At 45.1% G+C, this 24,913-nt stretch overlaps 1 protein-coding gene across 12 annotated transcripts in view; it reads right to left on the bottom strand.

Moving 5' to 3' along the window:
• DRP2 (dystrophin related protein 2) overlaps positions 1-24,913 on the bottom strand; it is a 53,703-nt gene that overhangs the window by 19,668 nt on the left and 9,122 nt on the right. For 6 of the 12 annotated variants that reach the window (XM_013986299.3, XM_085007292.1, XM_085007294.1 and 3 more), the window contains exons 2-12: positions 18,730-18,907; positions 13,402-13,565; positions 11,397-11,553; positions 9,968-10,088; positions 7,898-8,166; positions 7,362-7,508; positions 6,758-6,836; positions 4,408-4,468; positions 4,012-4,073; positions 1,981-2,055; positions 43-244 (exon numbers count right to left, since the gene is read on the bottom strand). In XM_013986299.3, the coding sequence (XP_013841753.2) occupies positions 43-244; positions 1,981-2,055; positions 4,012-4,073; positions 4,408-4,468; positions 6,758-6,836; positions 7,362-7,508; positions 7,898-8,166; positions 9,968-10,088; positions 11,397-11,553; positions 13,402-13,565; positions 18,730-18,846 (1,454 nt within the window). In that variant the 5' untranslated portion in view covers positions 18,847-18,907. Of the gene's footprint in view, positions 1-42; positions 245-1,980; positions 2,056-4,011; positions 4,074-4,407; positions 4,469-6,757; positions 6,837-7,361; positions 7,509-7,897; positions 8,167-9,967; positions 10,089-11,396; positions 11,554-13,401; positions 13,566-15,564; positions 15,692-18,096; positions 18,230-18,729; positions 18,908-24,913 lie in introns of those variants that run through there. The other 6 variants (XM_085007295.1, XM_085007297.1, XM_085007298.1 and 3 more) reach the window with 4 other exon arrangements.

Genomic DNA, 24,913 nt, shown 5'->3' with positions numbered 1-24,913 from the left:
CTGAATTTCCTCCTGGAGGCTGCTAAGACCTCAAGCCCCTACCTATCAAAAACATTCAGGAGCCAGTTGAGGCTCATGTCCACACAGAGTGGCACGTTGACCAGGATGCCTCTTTCTTCTTCCAGCCGTTCATATAAGGCAGTCAGGCAGTGGATGACCTCCACCACATCCATCACATGCTCACTGGCTTGCAGATCATGCTCATTGAAGATCTCCAGGGCTGTGGTTAGGGTTACCAGGTCCACTGGGAAATAAAGGAGAGAAGGAGAAAGTACAGCCAAAACTAGAACCTCAGGGACTAGACAAGGAGATCTGGCCACCAGCATCACCTAATTTGACTCAGTCTCCAGACTAACCATTTCTAAGTATGAAACAAGCTTGCTCTTTACCAAGACCCTCAACCAAAGCAGGGAGAAGGCAACAAAGGGCCCCCTAAATCAACTCAAAATGTTTCTAAACCGGGGAGTTCCTGTCGTGGCACAGTGGAAACGAATCCGACTAGGAACCATGAGGTTGCAGGTTTGATCCCTGGCCCTGCTCAGTGGGTTAAGGATCAAGTGTTGCCATGAGCTGTGGTGTAGGTCGGCGGCTACAGCTCTGATTAGACCCCTAACCTGGGAAGGTCCATATGCCATGGGTGCAGCCCTAAAAGGACAAAAGACAAACAAACAAACAAAAAAAAAATGTTTCTAAACCTGTATGTTCTTTGACATCAGTTTCAAGAAGATGGTGGGATTTGGGTAAACTCCCAGGGTCAAATAACATGTTCAAGTTTTTCTGTCTTTACATGCTTTTCAACTGCAAATAGGTTTGTGAGCCTTAATCTCAGAACTTAGACACTGGTTATGAAGGCTCAGGTATGCCTAGGTAAATGTGATATATCTCAGGGGGACTTTTTAAAAAAATTTTTTTGTAGGGTTGCACCTGCAGCATATGGATATTCTTGGGCTAGGAGTTGAATAGGAGCTGCAGCTGCTTCCTACACCACAGCAATGGCAACACTGGATCTGAGCCACATTTGCAACCAAAGCTGCAGCTTGCAGCAACGCCGGATCCTTAATCCACTGAGCAAGGCCAGAGATTGAATCTGCATCCTCACAAAGACAACATCACACCCTTAACCTGTGGAGCCACAACAGGACCTCCTTATGAGGACTTTTTACTTATCAACCTAGCCAGATACATCTGAGCCAGGAAGAGTGAATGGACAATGTCTCTGATAAAAGACAGAAGGCATATTATATCTATAGACAGGTTATCCCCTAACCACTGACATTTGCTTTAATAGTTCTGCTGCTACGTCCAAAAATCCCAAGATGGTGAAAGAACACAAGCCTCCAGTGGCTCCAAACCATTTGCTGAGATACTTCATTTTTTTTATTATAGTTGATTTAAAACATTCTGCCAATTTCTGTGGTACAGCAAAGTGATTCAGTTATATATATACATATATATATATATATATATATATATATATATATATATATATATATTCTTTTTCTCACATTATCCTCCATCCTGTTCCATCACAAGTGATTGGATATAGTTCCCTGTGCTATACAGCAGGATCTCATTGCTTATCCACTCCAAATGCAACAGTTTGCATCTACTAATCCCAAACTCCCAGTCCATCCCACTCCCTCTCCTTCCCCCCTAGCAAACACAAGTATATCCTCCATGTCCATGATCTGTTTCTGTTTGAGATACTTCTTGCCATAAAACAGTTGCTTCATTATCCATGTTGGGCAGGGAAGAAGGGTCAAGGAACAGGAAAACTGTGGGGTAATTTGGAAACAAGTCTGGGGGTTGGGGAGAATAGAAGGGCCCTGGAAAGATCAGATGTCCACAGCCAGCATATCCTAGTGTTTGGAGAGTCCCTATCAAGCCAATCAACAACTCTGGCCAAGGGGGAATGAAAGTGAGAAACAGCCAACATATGAGGAAGATTAGGAGTGGGATGAAGTGCGACAGGAGACTTACGACGCAATGCCTTCTGGACTCTGCGGAGTTTCATGGCAGTGCGGTAAGCTGAGAACTTAATGTTGTTCAGATCAGCTGCAAAGAATAGAAAGAAATCCACTCAGATCAGGGAAATTCAAATTAAAACCACAACAAGATACCATGTTACAGCAAAATATAAAAGTCTGACAATAACAAGTGTCAGCACAGAAATGGATGAACGAGAATGGCTGGTGGAAGTGTAAACCGATACCATCACCTTGGAAAACACCTTGATATTACCTAGTAAAACTGAACATCCATATATTCTACAACCCAGCCAACTATATATCCTGGAGCAATGATTGTCACACTTTTTTTCACCAAGCAGCCCTGATTTTGTTAGCTCCAAATTAGAAAGGACCCAGATGTCCATCAACAGTGGAACGGATAAGGAAACTGTGGCATATACAATGGAACACTCCACAGCAATGAAAATGAATGAACATGCATATTGATCACATGCATCAACATGGGTAAAATTTACAACATAATAATGAGCCAGGGAGTTCCCGTCGTGGCGCAGTGGTTAATGAATCCGACTAAGAACCATGAGGTTGCGGGTTTGATCCCTGCCCTTGCTCAGTGGGTTAACGATCCGGCGTTGCTGTGAGCTGTGGTGTAGGTTGCAGACGCGGCTCGGATCCCGCGTTGCTGCGGCTCTGGTGTAGGCCATTGGCTAGAGCTCCGATTTGACCCCTAGCCTGGGAACGCCCATATGCCGCGGGGAGCGGCCCAAGAAATGGCAAAAAAAAAGACAAAAAAAAAAATAATGAGCCTCTTTTAGAAGCCAAAGATGAAGCACACAAGAGTCACACTCATCATCACCTGGATAGTGTCTTTCCAAGCAGATCTAGTTCACACCTATAAGCATGATGCCTTAATGTGATGGTAAAATCATTTAAGGGGAGTATAGAGCTTCCAGTTGAAGGAGATGCAGAGAGGAAAGGAAGGAAGGATGCTGGAAAAAGGACAAGGACTCACTTCTACCCTCACCTGCTTGTTGAATGGGATGCCCTTCTATTCTTTTTTTTTTTTTTTTTTTGGCTGCATCAGAGGCATGTGGAAGTTCCTAGACCAGGGATCAAACCCAAGCCACAGCAGTGACAATGCCAATTTCTCAACTGTTAGGCCACCAAGAAACTCCTTAATTTATTTCTTACTGAGATAACATTGGTTTGTAACATTATATGTTTCATGTGCACAATGTTTTATTTCTATTTCTGTATACACCACTGTGTGCTCACCACCAAAAACTTAATTTCCATTTGTCAACATACAGTTGATCCCCTTTACCCATTTCACCCTCCCCCATGCCTCCCTCTCTTATAATCACTACCCTGTTCTCATGAGTTTGTTTTTACTTGGTTTGTTCGTTTTTTTGTTTATCCATTTTTTTTTATATTCCACATATGAGTATTTGTCTTTCTCCATCTGACATATGTCACTTAGCACAATATCTTCAAGGTCCATCCGTGTTGTCACAAATGGCAATATTTCATCTTTTTTATGGCTGAGTAGTGTTCTATTGTGTGGTGTGTGTGTGTGTGTGTGTGTGTGTGTGTGTGTGTGTATCCAGCTATCCCACTTCTGGGTATTTACTCAAAGGATAAGCAAACACTAATTCAAAAAAGATATATGCACGCCTATGGTCATCACAGCATTATTTACAATAGCCAAGACATAAAAACAACCTAAATGCCTACTGACAGATGAATGGATAAAGGTTATGGTATGTATATAGTCAGAGATTTGCAGACTCATGGGGTGTTTTGTTGTTGTTCTTGTTTTCTCATCATTCCATTGTGATACTAAGAAACTAAGAAGCTTAATGAAAAATAAAATGCTTATGTTGTTATATAGACACACACACACACACACACACACACACACACACACACACACACACTCAAAGAGCCAACTGAATAGAATAGAATACTGCTGCCTTCTATTCTTATAGGTCAAAGGCAAGTGTATAGATCCCCACCCTATACAGGAACCTTGAATTCTTACCTAGGGTTTGGTATAATTCAGTCATCTTGGGATGGTCCCAGCATGTGGTCTGAGCCTGGTGACTACAAACAAAAGCATCAATAGCGCCAAGGTCCATACCACCCCCTGCTCCACATCCCCACACACACAAGTATATCACTCAGTGATAAGTTGTATGCAAGAAGCAGCAGGTCTGAGAGTGAACCCTGAAGATCCCAAAGCACAAGGTTCACCTTTACCCACGTAGAGTCTTGAGTTCTTGAGATGAGTAGGAGAAAACACTGGACTGGATGGAGGAATCCCCACAGAAACAGGATGAGAGTGATCGGTAGGAAAAAAAAAAAAAAAAGACAGGCGAAGGACAGGGGACAGGGTGGGCAGGTGACTGACCCGTTTCTGATTCAGATGCCCACTCACTTGATGTAGTAGGGAACTTTATTGGGTGAAATTGCTCTTTCCCAGGGCACTTGAACAGAGGCTGGTGAGAGAGAAAAGAAAGAGAAAGAAGCTGGCCACTAATGCTCTCCATGCCCCCAGTAACTCCTCTGTTCTATCCTCCCAGAGAAATAGCCCAAAAGGGGATGCCTGACTCTTATTGCCAGCTCTTAACAGCTGCCAAGAATGGGGCAAACATTTCTTTTTTTCTTTTTAGGGTCACACCTGCAGGATATGGAAGTTCCTAGGCTAGGGGTTGAATTGGAGCTGCAGCTGCCGGACTGTACCATAGCCACACCAGATCTCATTGCAGCCCAGGGCAACATCAGATCCTTAATCCACTGAGTGGGGCTAGGGATTGAACCTGCATCCTCACAAAGACCACATCGGGTTCTTAACCTGCTGAGCCATAACAGGAACTCTGGGGCAAACGCTTCTAATGAATGCGCTTCTCTCCCTGATGTTAGGGTGAGGGAAGGAGAAAAGTTTGTCACCAATACCCTTAAGTGCTAGAGACATGACAAAGGCATGAACAGGAATATCTGGCCTTGGCCATCCTGCTGGTCTTCTCCCTGAGCAGGCTGCCATTTTATATGTTCAGCTCAGGCAGCTGGTGTGCTGCTGTAGATATGAAGTGGGCCCTAATTTCTCATGGGGCTCAAAGCACTCCCCAGAGAAGGTCAAGTTTCTTAGTCCTGTGTGACAATGGGGCATGGGACTGCCCATTCCTCTCTGGTGAGGAACTATGGAAAAGGATTCCTCTCTTGGCTCCATGTTTTTAACCTCCAGATCTTCCAAGAGAAACTCAGTCATTGGCCTACCTCCCCATTGCAGTTTCCCTCGGTGTGAGAGCCCTCTGTGAGTACAGCTGCAGGCCAGTGATTATAATTCAATAGTTCTAATGCCATTAACATTTATTGGGTTCCTGTAGTTCCTGTCGTGGCACAGCAGAAACTAATCAGACTAGGAACCATGAGGTTACGGGTCTGATCCCTGGCCTCATTCAGTGGGTCAAGGATCCAGCGTCGCTGTGAGCTATAGGTCGCAGATGTGACTTGAATCTGATGTCACTGCGGCCATGGCATAGGCCGGCAGCTGTAGCTCCGATTGGACCCCTAGCCTGGGAACCTTCATATGCCTCAGCAAGAAAAGAAAAAAAAAAGAAAAAGAAAAAAGAAACATTTATTGGGTTCCTACTGTGTGCCAGATACACTGCTGAATGCTTTGTGTGCATATCGAATTTTTCTACCTGTACATTCCCACCATTTCCACTGCTACCACTCTGATCTGGGTCACCATCATTCCTTATCTCAAGTGTTGCAACCTGCTCTTACACTTGCCCCCAAGCACTGTGACTCTGTTGAAACATAAGTCAGATTATGTCATCCCTCTGCTCAAACCTCTATAATGGCTCTCCATTCCATTCAAAATAAAATCCCAAGTTCTTACCAGAGCCCTCTAGGCCCTCCATGTGCTGGCCTCCTGCTACTACTCTGACTTTGTTACTCACTTTTATACCAGCCTACTTGCAGTTTCTCAGGCATGACCCTGTCTTAGGATCCTAGAAACTGTTCCTTCTGCCTAGTCTGCTCTTCCCTCGGATATCCACATGGCTCATCCCCTCACCTCCTTGTGGTTTCCACTCAATTGCCACCCTCTCCGTGATGCCTCTTCTGATCACCCTATTCAAAATTGCAATGCATCTCCCATTAAGTCCAGCACCCCCTAATTCACGCCTCCACTGATTTACCTTTTTTCCATTGTACTTGTCACAAATTGACCATATATATATATAGGGCCTATACATGGTCAATATATATATGTGTGTGTGTGTGTGTACACACACACACACACACACATATATACAACTTATTTGTTTATGGTCTGGCTTCCTCCAGTAGAATGTAAGCTCCAAGTCCAAGGATTTTTTTGTCTGTTTCATCACTGATGAAACCCCAGTGCCTAGAATCATACCTGGCCCACAGCAGCCCATCAATAAATACTGTTAGAAAAATAAAATCATTTAATTCACATAACTCTATGAGCTAGATAACATTTCCCTCTTCTTTTTATATACAGGAAAATTGAGGTTCAGAAAAGTTAAGATATGTTTTTCAAGCTGGCACAGCTATAAAGTCAAGGAGCTGTGACTCAGATCTACCTCTCTTTGACTTAAGGCTTATCCTTCTAATCACTACACTGCTACTTTATCCTACTGATTCTTAGACTCCAAGGTATACTGGGCTCCCACCAGGCCCTCAAAGGACAACAGTAGACTCTCTTGGAAAGCGGCTGAGGTTCTACCAAGTGAAGTCCAGTTTTTAGAACATACAGGAGAGGAAGTGCTGTGACCCAGGCCCAAAGTCCCGGTGGGCATCCTGGAGCTGCTTAAGCCTCTCGCCAACTGACACCTATGGAAAAAACACACAGGAAGTCAGTGGATTCATTCCAGACATTTAGAGTGGGCTTTCCAGGTGCCTCAGGCAATCTTTGTGAATTCCCTCAGAGGCTGGCTCTTCTCCAGTTCCAGCTCCTCCCACCATTCACCCAACTCCTAGCCCTCCCATGGCACTTGCACAGGTCAGAGAGGAGCATCCTTAATTCCAGAGCAGAGTTACTCTCATCTGTCCCTGTCAACCCTGAGTGCCTACTCATAGACAAGCCCTTCTCAGATTTTTTTTTTACTTTAAAAAGAAAATTGTCATATATATATTAATTTTTACAACATTTGAAAGCATCTCATTCCAGAAAGGATATGAGATGAATCACTTCCTTCAGTTTAGAGGCTGAAAACCCTGTTTTTTGGCCCCAAATTCTCAACTCTCTTGCAACATAGATCCCATTTCAATGCCCCTTCCCTTCTTTTGGGCCTGGAGAAGTTCCCCACCAGCCTAGTTACACTGAGCCTTCCCCCTCACTCCAGCCTTCTCTCCTACCTGTAGCTGTTTCCACCGGATGTTGATCTGCTCCAGGGCTCGGGAATTCTCCATTGACAAATGCACATCAGATATGGCAAGCTGATGAGCCAGATCATTTACCAACTTCACTCCATCTTTCATGGGGGAGAATTCTTCTTTGAACAGCTGCAGAACCAGGACCCATGTCCCACAGCAGATAGACAAGTGGAAAGAGGAACCATGAGTCATTCATCGCAATTCCTCCCTCCTTACCCAGAGATTTGGTTTTAATAGCACACCCTCGGTTCTTACTTATTAGGGCAACCAGACTAAGGTGTGGGTGGCCGTTGTCCTTATCTCTTCCTTTTCTACTCTCAGAAAACACCAGAGAAACAGAAGACAGAAGAACAGAGGAAACTTCAGCTAAACTAGCCCCCAAATCCAGCACAGAAACTGGGAGAGACTCTGTTGAAGTCCAAGCCAACTATTGGGTCTCAGCAGCAAGAACACTGTCAGGGTCTGGGCGGAGGATCTGGTCTGGGGGTGCACTGTAACCAGGGGAGGGGCCCGTATACCTTAAGAGCCTGGATGTGCTCAGGGAGTGAATCAATGAAGAGATCCCCAATTGGCTCCCATGTGGCTCGGACACCCTCAGCCTGGGTCAGTGTTGTGCTTAATTCCTCCATTGCCCCTTGGATCTCCAACAGCTGCTCCAGAGTGCGTTCAATATGGCGGTGCTGGTCCACACAGCGGGCTGTTAGCTTCTCCCATAGTTCACTGGCCACGGTTGCCTGCTTCCACACAAAGCGGCTAAGATTCTGGATCCGCTGTCTTGGAGAGGTATCTGCAAGGGCAGGCAGAAGGTCAGGTCAAGCCAAACACAGAGGGGCAGCAGAAATACAGAGACAGACAGCCCTTTGTAAAGTCTGTGTGTGTGTGTGTGTGTGTGTGTGTGTGTGTGTGTGTGTGTGTGTGTATTTTGTTCTATGTGATTATATCACATGTGCAAGTTCATGGATCCACCACCACAATCAAGAGACCATATTGGTGGAGCTCCCATTGTGGCACAGCAGAAACGAATCTGACTAATAACCATGAGGTTGCAGGTTCATTCCCTGGTCTTGCTCAGTGGGTTAAGGATCTGGCGTTGCCGTGAGCCGTGGTGTAGGTCACAAAGGCAGCTCGGATCCTGTGTTGCTGTGACTGTGGTGTAGGCCAGAAGCTGTAGCTCTGATCCTGCCCCTAGCCTGGAAACTTCCATATGCCATGTGTTCAGCCCTAAAAAAAAAAAAAGACCATAGTGGTGTTTTCCACTTATTATAGCATGGAGATTTTCTCATATTCTTAAAAAATGGGCAAAGTAAAGAGTGAAATATTTTAAAATATTTTAAGAAGTATAGTGAGGCAAATCATCCAGAGTCTGATTCACATGATACTGGAATGCAATTTTGCCTTGGCATATGCTGCTCACTTCTTTCCAAAGAAGGAAGGCATGTTATGAAGACCTAGTACAAGAGGGGTTAGGGTGACTTGTCCAGCTTTTCCACCAAAGTTCCTAAGTTGTAGGTTTCCTCTTCCTCCTTTAGGCCTCCCTTCAGCAGTAGATAATTGTTCTGCTCTTTTGAGCTTTTCTATGAGGCCCACTGGATAGTAAATTGAGTATTAGGTAAACTTGAGAGGGTCAACAGCATTGAGAAAGGGCTCCATTAAGGAAGGGTCCTTTCAAGATATTCTTGGCCAATCTCAGAGGGTTGAAGCCTCTTTCTGGAGAGGAGGGCTTCCTGGGCCACCACTCAGACCTAAGCACCATGAATCCCACCCTGCTGCCTTATTTAAACCTAGATCTACAGTGATCCGAGCTATCAAGGTATGGGGGCCAGAAGTCACCAGAGTGAGTATCAAAGAGCCACAATCAACTTTATTCTCAAATGTCATCACCTAAGTTTTTAGATTTTTTAAAAAGTTGTTTATTTGCTTGTTGATTACAGCAGTGTCACCTGCCTCTCTACGTTGGAACAAAGCAGTATGTTGGCCTTGTTTTTGTTTTTGATTTTTAGGGCCATATCCACAGCACAGGAAAGTTCCCAGTCTAGGGGTTGAATCAGAGCTGCAGCTGCCAGCCTGCACCACAGCCACAGCAACGCCATATCTGAGCCTCGACTACAACCTACACCACAGCTCACAGCAATACTGGATCCTTAACCCACTGAGTGGAGCCAGGGATTGAATCTGCATCCTCATGGATACTGGTCAGGTTCGCTTTTGCTGAGCCACAATGAGAACCCCCAAAGCAATATATTTTTTAAGAACATACTACTACTTTTTATTTACTGAGTCATATTAATGCATTTGAGTCTTTCGAGTTTTTCATTCATTTGTTTTGCTTTTTCATGACTCATTAGATGGTCACACATGATGATCCAGAGAGCCACATCCAGCTTTGGGGCACACATTCATCTCCCCTGCTCCAGGCTCTGTTCTCTTTGCTTTTTCTTATCGTGTGAATCTGGCACCCTTCCAACTTTGAACTCCTAGGAGAAAATTATCCTCCTAGATAACGGCCGATAAATTGAGTCTGGAGAGGGCAGGAAGTGCTGAACGGCTCATAGCTTGAGAAGAAGATAAAAGAGAGGAAGACCACCAACCTTTGCTCTCAGAACGAGGCTCCTCCAATTCTTCAAATGGGTGCTGGGACAGGAAGGCTTGAGCTGACTCCAGCACAGAGTAGATGTAGGGGCCCCGAGACTTGACATCTTCCATAAAGGCCTGTGAAGTTTAGCAGCATGGTCAATAGGGAAGTAGAGTCTTTCAATTCCATCCTGCAATTGACAACCTTTCTTCTCCTAAGTGCAAATTGATCTTTAGCATGATTCTGTACCTTTGGGCATTCAAACTAAAAGAAGAGCAGTCCTCTCTATAGGCAGAAGGGTAACCTTCTGACACTGGAAAGTCTATTTATTCTGAAGTGGGTCTGTCTGTGCCATGAGGTAAAGAAAAATGCAAGGATTTGGGGCTAGGAATCTTGGTTCTCTGGACGATCAGAAAATCCTCTGTAAGGGGCTTAGAGAAATCAAAACCAGTATGGGCAAGATTTATATGGAAATTTTAATTGCATTTTTGTTGAAATAGACACCAAGAATAGTACCCAAATCAAATGTTACATTTGACGAATTTCCATAAAGTGATTCCATGTCTGCAACCAGTACTGAGATGAAGAAACAGAACTCTACCAGCATTCCAGTGTCACATCGCCTAAATATCACTTCTTCTAGTGCATTGTGTATTCATTTTAAGAAACATCTGTTGTCTTTTGCTGATTATAGGCATAATATATGTCACAGAAGTCTTAGACATTTTAGAAAACTCTGAAGACGAAAATGAAAAAGAACTCTAATTTTATCACTCGGAGTTAACCATTGTGAAGATTTTGATATAGTTCTTATGTTTGTAGATGTGTGTATACATGCACACATCTATACTGATTTTATTCAAATGAGATCCACCTGTATATAGTCTTATATCCTGTGTTTTTTTCATTCAATATTACATTATGTTCATTTTCCCATGTCCCCATTAAAAATCAGGGTAAGATTTTAAGGGAGGCCAATATTTGATGGAAAGAAGAGAGGGTAAAGATTTGATTTGTTCTCTGGAGTACTACCCCCAGACCAGCAGGGTTGCATATGGGTTCCTGTGACTTTATTTGTCTAAGCAGAGATTGGGTATCTGTCTGTTGGGGTGTTGCACAAGAACACCCTTCCTGGAGTTTCCCTTGTGGCTTAGCGGTAATGAACCCAACTAGTATCCATGAGGATGCAGGTACGATCCCTGGCCCCACTTAGTGGGTTAAGGATCCAGCGTTGCCATGAGCTGCGTTTTAGGTTGCAGACGTGACTTGGATCTGGCATTGCTGTGGCTGTGGCACAGGCTAGCAGCTTGCAGCTCCAATTTGACCTCTGGCCCGGGAACTTCCATATGCCATAGGTGTGGCCCTAAAAAGACAAAAAAAAAAAAAAAAACCTTTTCCCAATGGAGAGGCTACACACCACAGCTTCCTCCATAACTCAAACCTACCGCGTGTGTCTCCTTCTCCTGTTGCACCAGGATCACATCCCCTTGTAGAGGCAGCTGAGCTGACAGTTCTTCATCCTTTTGGCTGAGCCAGTCAATAATCTCTTGGAGAGGAATCTGAAGCTTTCCACTGTGGTCTGAGAAGGCCTCTAGGCGGGCACTGCACACAATGGTAAGACAGTGATTTTCAATCCTTTTATTAAGGTGGCAAAACTTTCTTCCCCCAACAAATATGTAGGTGGAAACTTAATCCATAAGCAGATGAAATAGATGCTGCTCTGGTGGAAGCGGGAGAATCCCTGGAGCCCTCCCTCTGGCCCAACCACAGAGGCTCCTCAGGCACCTCAGCAAGGAGCATGGTACTAAAAAACTTGGCGGACATCAGCTAATCCAGTTGCATGCCCAACATCAGGCTGGGAAAGGGAGCAAACTGAACTAAGCAAAGGCATTAGAGGTGACAGCTGTCTGGTTGCCCTCCTGTCCTGGAGGAACTCAAGTCATGCCAAACTGCTCATCCACAGAGGCTTCTCAGAGTCTGCCCTCTGAGCAGAGGGCAGATGCAGTAGGTGTAAAGGGCACGTCAGGTGGCTGAGTGTGGGCACACATGTGTGTGAGGTTGCATACAAATATAAGCAGCCCAGGGGTCCCAAAGGATGATGGGAACATAAGCTAGAAGTTTGACATACAGAAAAACGTGTACCGCATAATCATCTCAGTCTGCCTTCCCCTACAAATGAGCCATGAGCTGAGGTCCAAGTGTTAGGAAGCCAGAAGCCAGCCCAGGCTGTGTGAAGCCATCCCCTTAGCCAACAGGTAACTGACCATTGCCTCCCTACCACCTGGACCAAGCGGTCTAACTACACTTTTGCTTCCATTAATTCTCAGAGCAGCCTGGTGAGGTAGGCACTGCTATTGCCCAGAGAGGTTAAGGAATTTGCCCAAGGTGACACAGTTAAGTGTATGATTTGAACTCGGGTTTGCCTGATTCCAGAGCCTGCATTCTTTCAACTCGTCCACAATGTCTCATCCCTGTCAGAGCCTATTGGAAGCCAGGAGTTTAGTCTTTGATGACAGGAAGTGGAGAAGAAAGCCCTGTGTGTGTGTGTGTGTGTGTGTGTGTGTGTGTGTGTGTGTGTGTGTGTAGGTAGGGTGCTATAGAGAAGGGTGGAGGAAAGATGAACAACTGATATAGAAATTACCCTCAAGCTCTTACCTTAGTTTGGGGAGGTGTGGGTGGATGATAAGCAATGGGTGGGAGCAGAGGGATGAAAAGATGGGATAGACAGCAGAGGCGATCTCCCGAGATGGAGGACAGTTATGAGAAGAAGACGGGGAGACAGTAATTAAATCGACCATTTATACCTCAGCGCTTTTTTTTTTTTTTGTCTTTTTAGGGCTGCACATGCAGCATATGGAGGTTCCAGGCTAGGGGTTGAATTGGAGCTACAGCTGCCAGCCTATGCCAGAGCCACAGCAATGTGGGATCTGAGCCACGTCTGCGACGTACACCACAGCTCATGGCCACACTGGATCCTTAACCCACTGAGCGAGGCTGGGGATCAAACCCATGTCCTCATGGATGCTAGTCAGATTCGTTTCTGCTGAGCCATGATGAGAACTCCCATCAGTGCTTTTAAGTTCAGAAAACATTTTCAATCTCAACTGAATCGTCACAACAACACTGGGAGATAGTTCAGACAAGTGTGATTCCTCTAGTCATTTTTTCCCCCACAAAACAAAACAAAAAATCCAAACAAATGGAAGCTAAAATTCAGAGATTACTCAAACCAATTCTCCAAGGTGACACAAGTACTTAAGACTGAGGCTCAAATCCAAGTTTCCTGACTTCTAACCCAGGGTTCTTCCCCCAGTGCCAGAGAAGGAAATGGATGAGAAATGGAGGGTGAGGCTGATAAGAAGGGGACCCACATGCTGAGAGGAGGAGGATGAGCCTGACACCATCCCAGCCAACTCCCTCAAGCCCCTGGTTTGAGGGGCCAGGTCTTACCGGAGGTTGTGAGACTTCTTTTTGATTTCATTCCAACACAGATTCATGGCTGGTGGTTCCAGGGGTCCAGCGGCACCAACAGACCCGTTGAATAGCTTTGGGCTTAGGTGGGGCACCCCAGCACCATGGTGAGAAGGTGCAGGGGTGGCGGCAGCAACTCTAACCTGGACAGAAACACAGACACCTCTGTAATCCCTGGAGTGTTCCACACCCTGGTCTGCACCAGGCCAAGAATGGACTAAGTGTAAACAGGGAGAGAGAAGGGCTGGCCCTGGGTTGTTTTTGGGGGTGTGTGGGGGGGTAGCGGTGAGATAAATGAAGGCTCTGTGGCTCTGTTCATGGCAAGGTCCTCCCTTGGTAAAGGCCGGTCACTTTTTTTTTTTTTTTGTCTTTTGTCTTTTTGTCTTTTTGTTGTTGCTATTTCTTGGGCCTCTCCCGCGGCATATGGAGGTTCCCAGGCTAGGGGTTGAATCGGAGCTGTAGCCACCGGCCTACGCCAGAGGCACAGCAACACAGGATCCGAGCCGCGTCTGCAACCTACACCACAGCTCACGGCAACGCCGGATCGTTAACCCACTGAGCAAGGGCAGGGACCGAACCCGCAACCTCATGGTTCCTAGTCGGATTCGTTAACCACTGCGCCATGACGGGAACTCCTTTTTTTTTTTTTTTTTTTGCTATTTTAGGACTGCACCTGCGGCATATGGAAGTTCCCAGGCTAGGGGTCAAATTGGAGCTTCAGCTGCTGGCCTACACCACAGCCACAGCAATGCCAGATCCAAGCCGTGTCTTTGACCTACACCACAGCTCATGGAAATGCTGGATCCTTAACCCACTGAGCAAGGCCAGGGATCAAACCTGCATCCTCATGGATCCTAGCTGGGTTCGTTAACCCCTGAGCCACATGGGAACTCGCAGGCCGGTCACTTTTAACTGCTGACTCCTATCATGATCACTCATGATTGTAAATTCTGCCAGGACTACAGCCCAAGCAGGATTCTGGAAGCACTTGTGTTAAGTAAGAGCTGCTCAGAATTGCACAAAGACTGGCAACCATGGCATTCAAGGTGAGCCATAGGCTCATACTCCAGTGTTCCACAGTGTACCCAGTATTCCAAAAAAGAAAGCTAAAGGGCTGCTCCACAAAGTTCCGGAGAAAGAGGAAGAGAGAGAGAGAGATAGAGAGGAGAGAGAGACCACCTAAAACCACAAGTAGTATAAGTCCTACTTCTGACATGAATCTAGGCCTTGGTGCTCCCTCTCCCTCTCCTCCCACTCACATTTCCCGCCACCATCAGGAAGGCTGGAAATGGTCCTAAAGAGCTCTGTTCATCTTCCACGAGTTGAGAAAGGGCTAAAGCACCATTTTGGATCCCAATCTCCCAAAGGCTCTGACTAGAGTCAACAGAGAAGAGGACTAGCCACAGACCACATCAAAATCTTGCCTTGGTCTCTCAAGCTCAGAGCCCATCACCTCCTCACCCTGTAGGATCTCCTGGGGTTTAGGAGAATGAGGGCTGTGCCAAATAGTCCTTCAGAAGTTAGTTACCTCCAGCGCCATGCCAGACCTGCCCAGCCAGGGGCAGGAGGGGGTGGAAGGCAGGGGATTGTGGAGGGAGGAAATCTCAGCCTGAGAAAACCCACCCACCTGCCTGCCTGTCTGTCTACTTGCTTGCCTTCTGGAAAGAACACGGTCCTGTTGGTGGCTCAGCCTCTTCTAGTCTCTCCTTCCCCCCAAACCGTACTTTCTCCCCACACAAGACTCTCCAGGAGGGAGTTCCCATCGTGGCACAATGGAAACGAATCCAACTAGGAATCATGAGGTTGCAGGTTCGATCCCTGGCCTTGCTCAGTGGGTTAAGGATCTGGCATTGCCGTGAGCTGTGGTGTAGGTCTCAGATGCAGTTCAGACCCTGCGTGACTGTGGCTGTGGCGTAGGCCAGCAGCAACAGCTCCGATTAGACCCCTAGCCTTGGAACCTCCATAAAAAGACAAAAAAGAAAAAAAAAAGAAAAAGACTCTCCAGGCAAATCAGGAAACCGATCATCCCATTAAAACCACAGCTCACAGCCACACACCAAAAGGGAAGTGAGGGAGCAGCCAGGCTCTGGGGCAAAGTTCTGATGAGGTCAGTTGCCCTGCATCCCCAGGAGCTGATCCTACCTGTGCTGCCTGGGAACCCGGTTGCAGGATCGGGCAGCCCCATGATGATCCCTCCACAGGAATCCAGACCCTGTGCCTGGATGGCCACAGGCAGAGTCCTGACAGGCTCTCCCAGGGAGGGCGGACAAGGCTGAGCCAGGCCAGGAGGCGGGATCTGTCACCCTGTTTGTTTACTGACCCTCCAGGAATCCAGAGGGGGCGGCTATGTCAGGGCTCAGGATGGTGAATCAGGGCTTTGTCCCTGGGGAATTCCGGCTCGCTCCCAACTGGGCCCGCCACACCGGGGCCAGGAGGGCCCTCCCAGGCTGGCAAGGATGGCGGGAGTGGGACCGGGCATTCCATGGTGCTGAGGAGGTGGGCACGCAGAGGAGAGCTGTTGTTGATTTATGGTCCCTTTCCCTGGAAGACAACAAAGGACTCACTCTGCCTCCAAGCCCACCCCTCCCCTGAGGTGGAGGAAAGGGTCAGACCACTTTGGTGACAAGCCCTGGTAAGCTATTTTCCCAAGGCCTGGCAGGGCAATGAGCTGGGAGATAAGCCCTATCCTTGACTAAGTAAGCATCCTCAGAGGCACACCTGGGGACAGAGCTGTGGGATGCCAGGGTTGGTATGGTGAGCAGTAGAAGACAGATCCAAGCCTGCAGTGAAAATGAGGGAGTGCCTTTGCAAGGAAAGGCAGGACAGTCTTGTCCTCACAGACCTGTACTCTAAGCCCAGGGGGAGATGGACGGTCTGTGGGCTTCCCCTCCCCCACCCCGGACTTCTGTAGGGGGAGGAGAGGGCAAGATGGTACCTAGCCAGCTCCATGCAGGGATCCAGTGCCAGGGAGCCCCCTGAGCCCTTTGCAGTCCCAGGCTGCTGGCTGAGGGGCAGGGCCCTTTCTGGAGGTGGCCACGCTTCTCCTATTCCAGCCGACTTGCCTGGGGAAAGGTTAACATTCCCTAGCTGGGCCCTCACCCCTTAGCAATGAGGGAAAACACTTCGTTTTGACCAAAAAGGGTTCTGTTCCCATCCTCATTTATCTCCCACAGAGTCTTCTGGGCTCTCCACAGTTCCACATTGTTTCCATGCTGAGGCCCACCTACAGGAATAGTTAGAGCAGCTGCCTGACCCTTTCTGGGGGGTCTGGGGTGGAGCCATCCGGGATAGAGCCATCCGGAGTGGATGGGGGATGGCAGGGGATGGCAAGCCAAGAGCAGGGAGTGGCTCTAGCTCCAGGTCACAGCTTGGCTCATGCTGGGATAACTGAACTCAAGCCGGTCTCACAGCGTCCACCGGACTGGGAATGCCCCAGAGTTAGAAACGGCCTCTTGGAGTTCCCGTCGTGGCGCAGTGGTTAACGAATCCGACTAGGAACCATGAGGTTGCAGGATCGGTCCCTGCCCTTGCTCAGTGGGTTAACGATCCGGCGTTGCCGTGAGCTGTGGTGTAGGTTGCAGACGCGGCTCGGATCCCGCGTTGCTGTGGCTCTGGCGTAGGCCGGTGGCTACAGCTCCGATTCAACCCCTAGCCTGGGAACCTCCATATGCCGCGGGAGCGGCCCAACAAATAGCAACAACAACAACAACAAACAACAAAAGACAAAAAAAGACAAAAGACAAAAAAAAAAAAAAAAAAAAGAAAGAAAGAAAGAAACGGCCTCTTGTGATCCAGCTTCAACCAAGTTGTTCTGGTTCTGAGGGAAGCACCCACAATAAGCTGGGTTCCACCCATGTCAGCCTTTCATTCCCTCCAGCCTTCTTCTTGGTTTCCTAACCCCCACTTGGCTCCCTTGCTATGTGCCACCACCCCGTTGTCCCCTCAGAGTTCCCCCTAATACTCACAAACCCCCTTTAGCAGAGCTAGGGAGACAACAGGCAAATAACAGATAATCATTCTTTTCTTTGCCTATCAATGGCCTTCTACTTCTGGCTTTTGTGGCCAAGAAATTTGCTTCTCACCACTGGCTCCCCATAGGGCTCTCTCCTCATCTCTTGAAACTTTAAGACAAAACCAAGGCCATAGAGAAGGAAGGGAAGAAAGTAGACGGTGACCGAGAAGAGGGGTTGGTCTCACCATTCTTGGTCACAAAATGAAGCCCTCAGATCCCCCTGCCTAAGTGGTGAAGCTTGGAGGCATTGTGCAATGAGCAAGGCAAGCCTTCTGGAAGGATCCATGCTTCTCAATCTTTCCACACTATAAAGGGGTAGGTGCACAGAACTCTAAGTTGACAGTGGCTTTGAGACTATGTGACAAGTGGCAAATTCTCTCTGGCTAGATGTGCGAAAACAGCTCAGGAGGGCCTAGATTTTATGCCTCTTTGGACTTTCACTTCCCTTCATTATTCTCCCTCAATGGGCTCCCCAGCACTTCCATTCCTGCCACTTTTGTCTCTCCCTTCTTCCTCTCTGTATATTCAGCTGCTGTGTGCACCCCTGGGAGTGACTTAGCACCACAGCTTATTTGTGCAATACTAAGAACATAGTACTTGCACACACTCCCATGGCCTGTGGACCCAAAAGCATTGTAGGGCAAGCCAAAGTATGGTTATACTTCTCCCTTTGTCTTGTCAACTTTCCCTTGGTCCTTCCTCACTGTCGGGAAAGGATGCCGCCCTCTAGAGATTACTGCCTCTTATGCATCTTCCACAACATTCGCAGACAGGTGCACACAGTCCCATTGCTCCACTCCTGGAGGAGGAGAGAGAGGGGTAAGGCAGCTATGAAGCTCAGACAATTCTTAGTGGGGCTAACCCTGGAGCTGCAAGTAAGACTAGGGACTTAGGAGGAAAAACCAATGGAAGGAGAGAGAATATTTTGCAGGTGCAGAATATGAGGCCACAGAGAAGCCAAGACAAAGGAAAGTCCTGATTGTCCTAGGCCATGCCCTGAAGGATTACACTCCTCTGGTACCTCCCTTAGGAGGCTGATATGAAACCAACCCCCTCAGTTATTGTGGGCCCTTTGGTTTGCCCAGCCCGCCACACTTTCTTGGCCCATGCCTCCCATGAAAGGCCTCTTGACTTACAGGGATGGGCCAGGAGGAGGCTCCGTGCTATCCAAAGAGTTTCATGTCTATGGAGAGTATCTCTGAGCCTTAGGAATCATGAATATACCCGCAAGAACACCCACAGATCCTGTGTCCACCCTGTCTCCACGGGTCTTTCTTTTGCTCTTGTCCACTTACCTGAGGCTGGGGGCAGGTGCTTCGGAGGCTGCTGCTATGATGGAAGTGGTCCACTACTCGCCATTCATGACATCGTGGGAAGGTGGAAGGGCATCCCTGCATGACCAGAGGTTGCATCAGAACCAAGGCTCATGAGGGGGCAAGGACAGGCAATGCACCAACTGTTGAGCATAAGCACCTGGAAGAGTGACAAGGAGAGGTCTAGAGTCACAATCTAGAAAAGGCCTGTGAATCCAGCACTTCCCCAGAGGTGCCTTGACTGGTTATGAAAATAAGTATTCAAAGCTTATTGACCTACCCAATAGTATTTCCCAGGCCACCATGTACCATCAAAACCTGATTTAATTATTGATCAATGAAGCGTTTATTGTCTTTCTATTGTGCTTTGTGCTGGAGACACAAAAATGATATGTGGTCTGAGATCTCACAGCCTGGGGATGGGGTGTAAGAGGTAGAGGAGGGCAGTCATGTAAGCTGATAATGACAATAAAACACTGTGGCAAATGCTATAATTGAGGATTGGCCAGAAAGCTAGGGGAGCACAGAGAGGGAAACCACTAACTCTGAGAACATGCAAAGATTTCAGAGAGACTGCATTTGAGTTGAGTCTTGAAGAGCGAGGAAATGTTTGCCTGTGCAGAGAAAGGGAGAAAGGGAGAAATGTACTCCCAGCAGAGGGACCCACTTGTGCAAAGGCAGATGTCACCAAAAAGCCCAGCACATTAAGAGAACATTAAGTGTAGTGTGGCCGGAGTTTAGGAGGCACAGAGATGAAAAGACATGGTGCCTATCTGAAGAATTCACATACAAAGAGAACAAACATGGAGAAAATCAAGCCATGAAGTCTTACCTGCATTAATAGCAGGAGTATTTATGGGATGGAGTGAAGGGATGAATGAGGTGAGTTCCACCTGGTCATGTCAGGAAAAGTCTCCCTAAAGGAAACATTTTTTTTTTTTTTTTGCCACCCTGCAGCATATGGAGTTCCTGGGCCAGGGATCACATCTGAGCCACAGTTGTGACCAATGCCACACAATGCCAGATTCTTAACCCACTGTGCCGGGCCTGGGATCGAACCTGTATCCCAGCACTCCAGAGATGCTGTCAATACCCATTGCACCTCAGCAGGAATGCCAAAGGAAATATTCCTGAGTTGAGTCATGAAAGAGAAATTAGATTGTCATTAGACAGAAAATAAAAACCAAAAAAAGAACATTCCAAATAGCACAAAAATAAAATGTATGGTGTGTCCAGAGTACACGGAAGGTGCCTTGTGGGGAGATGCAGATGAGGCTGTGGCCAGATTGGGTCATGCCTTGAATTATAAGCAGAGGATTCTAGGCTTTATCTTGTAGACAGTAAGGAGGTACTGAAGATTTTAAGCAGAAGCGTGACACGACCAGATTTGCATTTTATAAAGATCCCTCTGGCTACCTCGTGGAGTGATTCTCCCAGGGGAAGAACCCATAAACGACAGAAGCTGTCATAATAGACAGGAAGTTGCAGTGAGGATGGAGCAAAGAACATGGCTTTGATATACATTGAAGAGGTAAAATACACTAGGCTTGGTGATCACTTGGATGTGAAGGGTGAGGAAGGTGAAAGAGTCAAAAGTTCCTAATTTAGGAGCTTGGGTGGATAATGTTGTCAACCGCAAGAGAAGGAAGACAGAAGGAGATACAACTTGGGTATGGGAGAGGGATGATGGCAGCATTCCCAAATAAGCTATTCTTGAGACATGTTCAGCTTTCAGTGTCAAGAGCTAAGCTTAGAAAAGCTATGAGTGCAAAGAGAAATGTACACACTAATTTACAGTTTAGTGAATGTACACAAGTATAATGAGAATAAATGTCTAAGACAATGCTTGCAGATGATAGTCCTGGGCAAAGACAGGCAGACTTTGACCCAATGGGCAGGAAGTGACCATCTTTGATTCCTGATGCTGTTGATTAAACAGACACCATTTTTAGCCTCTATTTCAGTGCTTCCCAACATATTAGGTATAAGGGCCCCTTTAAAAATATCTCACTTCACCCACTCACATCTATGTAGTAGCTGTACTTTTAGTACTTACAGAATGAGAAAAACACTTATACATTTAAATATCTGTGGACTCCTCACATTAAATACCCTTCCCTCCTTCTCATGGGTCCATGGTCCAAGGAATGGGGACTATTACAGATCATGAAGATTTCATGATCCAAAGGACACTTTATTGCAGTCAAAGTCCCTAGAGATCACACACCTACACAGTTCCTCATCCCCAAAGATATTTCCCAAAAGAATGGTTGCAAAGATGGCTCCCCTCTGATCCAACACCACCATAAAAGAATTACTCAGATCAAAAATGAAGTATTGCTATGGGCACGTTGTAAGCATGAAGGCTATGAAAGGCTTGCTTTCACACTTCTTTTTATATTAACATTTAAAATTTTTGTTGCCTATACAAGGAATTGTGTTCTTTATAGAAAAACTGGAAAATACATAAAATCATAATTGAAAATAAAAATAACCTATAATACTCCTACTCATGAGATAAACATTATTACAGATATGAATCCTTACAATAATTCTTCTATGAAAAATATATACATACACTTTGGAAATAAAATTTTCATCATTATTTATATATTAATTATATGCATAAATACAATTTTGTATCATGCTTTTTTTAATTTGCCATTTATATCATGATCAGTTTAGAATATCACTAACTATTCCTCTAAAACATGATTTCTAATGATCGCACAGGTGATAGAGTACTATGGTTGAGGCCATGGGCTTTGGCATCAGACACACCTGGGTCAAAATCACTATTCAGTCTATTAGCAGTGAAACCTGGAAAAAGTTAACCTCCCTGAGCTTCAGTGTCCTCAACTGTAAAGTGGAAATGACTGCCCTTAGAAGTTTGTTCTAATGATTAAAATTAATAATGTATTTAAATAGCTTAGCACAGTGTCTGGCAATAGTATACTGTTCAATAAATGATTAGCTGTAATCATTGTTGTATACTATTCCACTGAATGGCTGTACCACAATTTATTTTAACATTTAAACATGTTACAGTGCAATGAACAGTCTTGTGCATATTTGTTGATTCTTTCTGTAGGATAATTTCCTGGAAGGAAGAATTCCTGGATCAAAGGCATGAAGCAATTTCAGACTTGTAATAATACTTCTAAATTGACCTAGAAAAAAGTTAGATCACTTTATACTACCCCTAGCAATGTGTGAAAGTGCCAGTTTCCCAGCACACTTTCCAACAGTGAATATTCTTATTTTTTTAAATGTCTGCCAATTTTGTAAATGAACATGGCATATTAAGGATTACTTTGTATTTCCTTAATTACTAGAAATAATTAACTTTTCCTTACATTTTTAGTGGCTGGTTGTATATCTTCTTTCTTCTTTTTTTTCTTTTGTTTTTTGTTTTGTTTTGTTTTTGTATATATTCTTTCATAAACAATCCCTTTTTCTCTTTTGAGGTTCATCTTTCTACAGACTAACTTCCTTCCTTCTTATTCTCCTCTATAGACCTGATGTCAGGCTAATGCTTCACAAAACAAAAATAAAACAAACTCAAGAATCAGTGAATACAGATCTTTTGATCAAACAAGGCAGAAAAAGAGTAAACACTGGTCCTAGCATGACTATCCTCTGCTATTTTCAGACCTTGCCATTGACTGTAACCTCAAGTCATTTCACCTCTCTAGACCTTGGTTTGCTAACCCGTAAAATGTTAATGTTTAACAGCTGTCACACATCAAAATGCCAGCGTTCCCTGTATTTGTACAGCAGCTTTCATAGCCTGCTGTACTGTCTTGCCTGATCCTCAAAGGAGGTGGTAAGGTTGGTCCAGCTGGAATTATGATCCCCTCTGACAGATGAAGATGCTGAGACACAAGTGAACCTGGGCCTCCTGACCCTTGGCCACTAGTCTTGGTTCTACACAAAGGTTCTTTTTCTGTCTCTTTCTTTATCTCCATCCTGTTTCAAACTACCACCTACACATATTCTCTTCCTAGTCCTCCTTTTAACTTGCAGAGGCTGTAAAGAATTGGAGATGAATCTGACTTGGTCCTCAAATGGTCAAGTATAGGAAATAAGACATATAGAAAAAACAAACAAAAAATAATCACTTAAGGGAGAAATGATTCGTACCTTATGTGGGACACAGAAATCATGCATGAGAGGTCACAGAGAAGGTATTGTTCACTTCAGGTTGAAGGGATTTAGGATGTATTTATGGAAGAGATGGTTTTGAGCTAAAGTGAGAGAGAAGATTTGGATGCATGAAGTCATGTGGAGGATGCTTTTGGGGTGGAACTAACTCGCCTGTGCTCTCCCTAGGGATCTTGCTAGATACTGCTAGGAACACTCTTTTCCTGGTTCTCAGAACCACACACAGGCCCTTCCAGGAGGATTCAGGGGGAGACATTGTTTCTCTTGCACAGAGATAAAAGCTTTAAAAATCTGTGGGAAATACCAGGATTCCAACACAAAAGTAAGATTGTTGGCTTGTGGAGGACAAGATTCATGCTCAACATTTATTTTTATCCCACATATTTTTAAACACGGAGGCAGGCACAGAGCAGGCATTCAGCGAATGTTTCCTGACTTGATTTTTTTAAATTGAAGTGTAGTTGATTTACAATTTTATATTAGTTTCAGGTGTAAAACATAGTGGTTCGGTATTTTTATACATTATATTCCACTTAAAGTTATTATAAACTAGTTAGCTATATTCCCTGTGCTGTCTAATATATCCTTATGGCTTCTTTATTTTATGCATAGACAACTACACTATGTTACCACTTATATGTGGAATCTAAAAAATGAAACAAACAAATATATACAACAAAATGGAAACAGAATCACAGATATAGAAGAAAAACTAGTGGCTACCAGTGGGGAGAGGGAATCAGGAAGAGGTGAGATGGGGCGTGGGATTAAGAGACAAAAAATGACTTGATGGATTGAATTGAACTCCAATTAGGTGAGAACAGTTTCTCAACTTCATAGGTACAAACTCCCAGGGGCATAAAGAGAAAGCCTTTGGATATACATATTTACTTGCATTTCTGAGAAATGATGTATACAGAACAGAACCTTAGCATTGGAAGCAAGGCTTGGAATGGCAAAAAACTGCCAACAAGCTAAAGGTCCATTACTAGAGGATCATTAAACAAACAATGGTGTCCATACAATGAAATTCTATAAAGTTATTGCAAACAGATATATATATCTATATATATATTTTCTTTTTATGGCCACACCAGTGGAATATGGAAGTTCCTGGGCCAGGGGGCAAATTAAAGCTGCAGCTGAGGTCACAGCCACAGCTGCACCAGATCTGAGCCACATCTCTGACCTACGCTGCAGCTTGTGGCAACACTGGATCCTTAACCCACTGAGCAAGACCCAGGATTGAACCCAGATCCTCACAGAGACAAGTTCATGTCCTTAATCCACTGAGCCACAATGGGAACTCCAAGATATATTTTTAAGTAAAAAAGAAATGAGGAAAAAAATAAGGCTGGTTTACATTTAAAAAAGGAAAATGCTTACATACGCAATAAAATATCTTTGGAAAAATACAAAAGAACTTGTTAACATTGATTGCCTTTGGAGAAGGGAATCAAGTGTCTACTAGACAGAGTTTGGGGAATTCCTTTCATCCCTTTGAGATTTTTCCTTATTTTCCCTCTTTAAAACTGAGAACTATAACTGACCAAAAAGTACATAAAACATATGTGCAAAATATACTGAATTATTACAAAGCAAATCTTTGTATAATCACTACCTGGGTTGAGAAATAGAATAATTACTCATACCAACAAAAGCCCCAAGTCGCCGACAGGAGATATAGTTTTTATTGAATATCCTTTGAAACCTTTTGAATTTTGAACCATGTGAATATATCAGCTATTTGACAGCTACTTTCTCCCTCCTTCCCCACACCTCACCAAAGTGCCATGGACATCCTCAATTGTTTTATGGAAAGGTTGATGTAGCAGCTTTTCCATAGTCAAATAAGTAATAACAGTCAAAAATTACTGTATTCCACGTTTTACATATATTAACTCACCAGTCCACATATATCATGTCACTGAATCCTTGTGACAATCCAATGAAGTAGTTACTATTGCTGTCTGTGTGATGCAGATAAGAACACAGAGACAGT

Source organism: Sus scrofa, chromosome X (genome assembly GCF_054392235.1).
Source record: "Sus scrofa isolate SSC_HxYL_T2T_F1_AM1 chromosome X, Sscrofa_HxYL_maternal_Yorkshire_Landrace_v2.0, whole genome shotgun sequence".
Taxonomy (NCBI): Eukaryota; Metazoa; Chordata; class Mammalia; order Artiodactyla; family Suidae; genus Sus; species Sus scrofa.
This window is presented reverse-complemented; position numbering and strand designations above follow the sequence as displayed.